General features: G+C 46.6%; 1 protein-coding gene across 1 annotated transcript in view; it reads left to right on the top strand.

The window, feature by feature from the left end:
* The first annotated feature begins 4,296 nt into the window (after positions 1-4,296).
* The window catches only part of LOC112467024 (transmembrane and TPR repeat-containing protein CG4341), a 128,897-nt gene continuing 126,429 nt past the window's right edge, over positions 4,297-6,764 (top strand). Inside the window, exon 1 of the mRNA XM_025035456.1 lies at positions 4,297-5,446. Coding sequence (XP_024891224.1) covers positions 5,361-5,446 — 86 coding nt within the window. The 5' untranslated portion in view covers positions 4,297-5,360. The remainder of the gene's footprint in view (positions 5,447-6,764) is intronic.

Below are 6,764 nucleotides of genomic sequence, written 5' to 3'. Positions count from 1 at the left end.
TCTCCTCTCGCGATACAGAATAAAATAATAAAAATTCCATAATAAAAGATTTCATTCGCGATGGACGTTCTGCGTGCGTCAGTTCTCTGAAGAGACCGCGGCGTAGGAGTATCGTTATTGCGCTTGCGTTACGATGTAATCCAGTTGTAACACGATGTCTCATCTCGCGTAACATCTCGCGTAGCGTCGGCCGCCACGTTTGGATTTAAATTCACTGCAACTCTATCTCAGCACGTATTTTCGGAGACAATAGCTCGGGCTCGCGTGCGCGGTACGTACGCCGAGCGCGATACGTTGTGTCCACGAATTAACGACTTTCTGACTGCGCTCACGTGGCCTGAGTGCGAATTCTCGTGACGGACGTCGCGTCGCACGTTCGCCGTTCCATCTACGAGTAATTTCACTTGTAAGTGAAATACCTCGGATATCACAATTTCTTATATAAAGTTAAAATATGCTTGTGTCTTTATAAAATTTTTTATTATAACTTACTTTCTGCTTCAAAAGTGACAAAATTTACAATAAACTAGAAAATAAGAACTACGAGATTTTTGTTATATTTGTATGGACTGTATCATATTCAGTTCTTTAAGTATTAACTGATCTTCTACTCCGATTAATTTATTCGCTATATAACACTTATTATTTCGCCATGTTGGCGGATTGTATGTATACCACACGCTATTTCGTGCCAAATTAACAATATCAAATTAATTAATCTAATACTGCTTGCACTAATAATTGAAGTGATGCAACATAATTAACATAATGTTATGAAACAGCAGATGGATCAAAATTTCGTAATGTGCTCCACAGGCGAATCAGTATACGAATGAAAGATCCCCTGCGGTGCATCCGCTCTGCATTCGGATTGTCTTTTCCGACAATAATGCGTCGTTCGAAATATAACTAGTAGTTGCAGCGACATTAATAACCGAAGAAATTTCATTGAGATGCGAATCGAATCGGGTCGCGGAATATTCTCAGGAAGCGCGATCAAACCTACGTTGTTAAAGCGCGATAAACCGACAGAGCGGAAGCGCCGACTTCTCCTACACGTTGCGAGCAACGAGTTCGAGAGGATAATAGTGGGCACACGTCACCATGAGCAGAAATGATTACGAGTAAACTGCGAGCTCGCACGTACAGCACGTATATATATTTCAACGGCGGACCTCAAGAACTCTGGGAGCGCAAAAAGTAATAGCTGAAGAAATCATGTTAAATTTCAATCTTTTAACGAAATGGAATTTCAATGTAATTGATAACAACAATATTTACATAAAGATTTACATAGTTTAGGTAAATATCGCAAAAAAAATAAAAACTAACGGAATATTTTTATTTTTTATTTTTTAGAAAAATATTCGTTTATTCATTTTTTCGCGCAGTTTCACGCATCGATGGAGATGTTCGTTGTTCCTCGCGACACATGGTGCACGCGTCATCCCGTCACGGAACGAGATGATTGCTGGCGCACGCTCGACGATAGGTTCGCACGATAATTCTCACATCGAGCCTCCCGCATAAGCCTCCCGCGGCTCGTCCGGCGGGATCGCATGGTCGCCGGTCATTGTATCTGTATACCCTCCGGGCCCTCACCCTTCCTAGACCGCCTTTCCCGGACCGACAATCGGCGCGGCATGGTGCAGCGCCCGACGGCTTCGTGTTAGCTCATTATCTTAATCTGCCAGCGGGACAAATAACAGGGTATCGCTCTTCCCGCCTTGGCAGCTGGCAATGCTGTGATATCCGCTAATATCGACTATGATATTTGAATGCTTTAACGTGGAAATTATCCGATTACTATTTTGAAAATGTTATTATTGCTCGATATCGCGACATCGGTATTGATTAGGATAGAAACACAATAGAATTTAGGAAGGAATTAGAAATAAAATACGTATAAAGATTTCGATGAATATCAAAATAATAATTAATAAAAATAACCAAACGGGAGAGATAAATACAGAATTGAGAATACTGATCGTGAAACAAAAAATAATACATTTAAAGGCAATCTTATAAATATATAGTATATCGAAATTTTACTGGTAATATTTGACCTAAAATATTGATGTCTGATAGCGGAAAATGACGTCACGCGTGGTATATCGAGGAAAAGGGATAGGATCATGCTCTACAACTGCAAGACACAAGGGAATTTCCTGTCCCTCGAAGTCAACCCTATACGCAATCGACTTTGCTCCCCTTTTCGTGCGCGGTATTGTTTACTGTCAACCTCGTTTCGGGGGCCGCGATGCTGTTACCCCTCACTCTGACCGGCCCCTTCGTCGATCGAACGGATCCATATGACCGGCTTTAGGGGAGTTAAGCGCCGGGGGGGTAATTGCGGTGTGTTACGAGCGCGATTAATTTGTATTTCTATGGCGTCGTTACTCGTAGATGAATTGCTATCTGCAATGGGTGGACAGCTCGAACTTTATTGAGTCCAATGTGAATTGCAATCCTTAATTCTTATTTCCTCCAGAATTAGATTCGTCGTGAATCATACAATGTCGTATATGGATTTTATAGACCTAAGCGATAGTTATACGTGACATATAATGACATAAAATAATAAATCTTAATCTTGTGTGAATAAAACAATTAGTTGAAACAGCCGTGGCATCAGACGTTACGATGGCAGGCACAAACATGCACTCATAAAGTTAATTAGAGACGCTGACATCATGTGTTCATATGTTATCGTACATTCGCTCTCGACTCAGCGTTGCTGTCGGCCGTTTCGCCTCGTTTGTACACCGCACTAACTGGTGTTGTAGTTTGCGTAGGAGTGAGTTAGAGCGTTTAAATGCTTAATTACCGCATTAGGAGTAACCCGCGATATCGCGCGGGATCTTTAATCGCGGCCCATCGGAGCGCGAATTACTTTTGTTTTGCACGCGCACGGAATAATTGAAGCGTTTACGGGGTGGCGGCGCAAACTCTTGTTTGCGATACAATGGCGGCCCCCAGAAACGTCTAAGTCCAGCGTTATCACAATAACGAGAGCCCGCATGCTATAATACGCGTGATAAATGCACGCGCGTTTCACGGCGTCGGTTCTGGCGATTAATTACGCGTAGGTACTCAGTGACGAATCGCCGTTACACCGGCGGATTAAACTACCCTGGAGTGACGATATTCTCAACGATCATTACACGCGCGTATTGTATTTGCGAGCGCACCATCGTACGTTTATAAACGTTACAACGAGAATAAATTTTGCATTAGCGCGAGAAGACTCCGAGGAAGGTGGAAGTTTGCACGGCGGTATTACGAGGCTTACCTCTTGTATGATACCGCGGAATCTAGTTATATGGGTTCCTTGTTTAAAAGTAACGTAACTCAAATTTAGAAAATTTTCCTAAAGCAGGAACATCAAACGTGCATCTTACTATCTAACTTTTCTTAGTTTCTGGATTTTAGTTGCCCTACTTTTAGAATCAGCGGCTTAAATAAGATCTTAGAATCTCCATTTCTTTAAAAAAAAAAAAAGGTACAAAGCATTCCTAAAATTTTTGATATTCTTCTTAGAATAGCTAACGCACCGATTTGTATTCTTGGACTCGATCCTTTTCTCAAAATTACCGATTTCTTTTAAAACCGCTCTTAAAATAAACGTTTCTGCCCTACGATGACATTGCCATTGTTCCGCGACTGTTCCTCGCGGTATCATGGAGGGCTTAATCGCCACTTGGGTGGGAGACGACAATCGCCGTCGGATGCACCCGGCTACGTTCCCAAGCTAAACGTTTCCTCGACCACACGAACTCCGTTTTCTCCGTTGACGATCCCGCGGAAAATGGAGAACGGACACAATTCCCTCACGGTCCGTCTGCCCGGCGCAAAATGTCTGAAGTCCGAATTCGTACTCGAATTCGCCGGATCCTCTCGGTACACCGCCACATGCCACCACGTGCATTCTGCGCCGTGGTACCGTACGGTGCGGTGCGGCCCTTACGGTGTGTCATTTTCTAAAAGGACGTCCATCGGTCAGCATTGTCCCCAGGGTTGCGGTTAATCCGGTCCGTTGGCCGCGGTCGCGGTCGTGGTCGTTGCGAGCGGTCGCGGATGCGTTGCGCGAGGGAGGATGAGAACAGAGGAGGAGGCGAAGGAGGGTCGGGAGGCAGCAATGGCGACGGGGGGATGAGGAGGACGTGGAGGATGAGGCGGAGGTGGAGAAGGAGGACCAGGAGAGCGGGCGAGCGCAAGCGCCTGTCCGATCGATGCCCGTCTCCCGCGTATAAAGCTCTCGTCCTCGGGGGGCGCGCGACAGTTGGCGTTCCGCATCCGGAACATGCATCGCGCCGCGTGCCGATCGCGCCGGGAACATCTCGCTGTAGTCGTCGTCGTCGTCGTCGTCGCCGTCGTCGCCGCTGTTAGTGTGACCCACGTCAACAGCGTTACCCATCGCGAGTACAACCGTCGTTGTCCGACTCCAATCAAACTGCGATCGAGCGCGTTGTTCTCGAATTTCGCCAAAGAGCGACGTATCCTTCTCGAGTTTCGTTGGTTGTTGGATCGACGCAGAACATTTGTAAAAACACGAATTCCTTGTCTCTTGATCGATAAGGAAGAGACGACGAACGCAACGTCGGATCGACAACGCCGTTTCGTCTCACGGCAAGGACTTCCTTTCTGAAGTCTTCCTTTCGACGCGATTCTTGATCTCGGAGCGAAGAATGAAGTTCGGAGTAACGTGCGTCAGTTAATGATCGAACGGCATCTGGCACAAGCGACGTCGCCGTCGGCGGAAAGAAAGCGCCGATTGCGACGAGCGATTTCTCGAGATATTCATCATCATCGCGTGGACGAATAATTACTCTCGAAGTCTCAATCGCGCTATTTCAGACAGACTGCGTGATCTTCCTTCCCTCGATCGTCAAGTCATTCTCGGGAATCAAGCTGTCTTTGACTTCGTGACGTCCTCTGGATTCGCGACGTTTCTCGTGAACGACCTCGATGTGAGACCCCGAAGTGAAGCGGTCGCGCCGGGAGAGATCGGGAACCCGGGTTCGGCGCTGGGAGCCGCTTCGTTGCTGGATCGTATCTGGGGACGCGTCACCGACATTCATCCCGCGCGGGACCCGTCATCCGGGCAGGCGACGTCAGATCGGCGGTCGTTCGATCGTCCGGCGGACGTCTCGGCCGTCGCGCGAAGAACCGGCGGCGTCAGGCGGAGACGTAGGGGCGGCGGGAGAGGAGCAGGCGGAGGTAGAGGAGGTGGCGGTGGTGCTGGTGCTGCTGGTGGTGGCGGCGGTGGTGCAGGAGGAAGGCCCGCGGACGTGCAACAAGTTAAGAGGCCGCCGCCGTCGACGTCGCTGTCGCCGCCAGCCTCCTCGGCACGATGTGACATGGATATCCTCGCCGTAGCCTGCGCCCTCGTCGCGACGGCACTCTACTGCAACACCCTGCAAGCGGGTTTCGTCTACGATGACCGGTGAGTGAGGAGTCTTCCCTCTTTTTTCACCGGCATTGAGATCCTGGATGCGAGCAGAAATGAATGCCTAACATTTTCAGATTTGCAATGCTATCGTAAAGGTTTGAAATTGATGTGAGTTAATATCTCGATGCTGTCGACACGCGGAATTGACATCTATATATTCATCCGTGATGATAAAAATGCCACGATCAACGTGAGATTCGTTTTTTCTCGCGTATCTATATCGTCGAAAATTGTCCTCATCGAAATTATATCATTTCCAACGTTGTTTTGATTACCGGATTTTGATTCGGAAGTTTGAGAGCTTCCAGGAAGTCTCAATCTAGGGCTTTTCCTGACAGAAGTTGCTTTAAGACTAGGTCGACAAGCAGCCGGTGACACACTTGGTGAGGTTGCGTGACGAGATTCGTCGGATTAGAACACAGTGCCGCGAAAGTTTCGAGGGCGATACTCGTGAACGATAATTCGCCATCACGTAGCGATAGCGGGAGGGCTTTGATTTGATTTGGGGGAAGCTTGGTCAGCGCGATACTCAGAGTTGTTGATAGCTTATCGAGGCTTATCTTCTTGCGTTGGACAAATGCGACTTAAAGCACAAGTGGATTCAATTCGTTCTCACATAACACGATCTGTCACTCGACTTCATTTAATCTCTAAAGGGTCGGAAAACTTTATGCTACCTGTAAGGTCATTTCTCCTAAACGTTAATTAAAATTAATTAAGATTTAACTAACTCTCTCTCTCTTTCTCTTTCTATCTCCTCCGAAATATCTAGACAAGAGACGCAAAATCAATTAAACGCCATTTAAATTGAACTAACATTCACAATCTGGAGCAATAGTTTTGTGGCAAGACATATTGAAAAAACTAGAAATTATTTCTAAGATAAAATTTTTCAGACTCTGCAAATATATACATTTCAAGTCTTTAAAAGTCGACATAGGTTTAAGCCAGACTCGCTTGATCGAATATCGTTAATTATGCCGACGGGGCCCATCATCCGTCATCCAGGGACGAGAAAAAATTCTTGTCGGCACGTTTTCGAAGGGCGATGAATGTCGCTCGTAAGAACTCGAGTTTTCCGTGAATATTACTCATACCCGAGGTATGATATACGATAGATGACATTCCTCGCGATATATTTCAGCCGTCACTCGCGCGCCGCGCGAAATTGTTTCTGCACTGCCACCGGCTCGATATCTACCGCACTGCTATGGAAAACAAATAGGCACGAGCCGGAGTAATCGCAGCAAACTGTGCACCGTATCGTTTGTCCGTTATTTCGCTTCTCCTCTCGGATCAATAAGACTGCGTT

The sequence above is a fragment of the Temnothorax curvispinosus genome, unplaced genomic scaffold (assembly GCF_003070985.1).
Source record: "Temnothorax curvispinosus isolate PA1 unplaced genomic scaffold, ASM307098v1 QBEX01016800.1, whole genome shotgun sequence".
Taxonomy (NCBI): domain Eukaryota; kingdom Metazoa; phylum Arthropoda; class Insecta; order Hymenoptera; family Formicidae; genus Temnothorax; species Temnothorax curvispinosus.
This window is presented reverse-complemented; position numbering and strand designations above follow the sequence as displayed.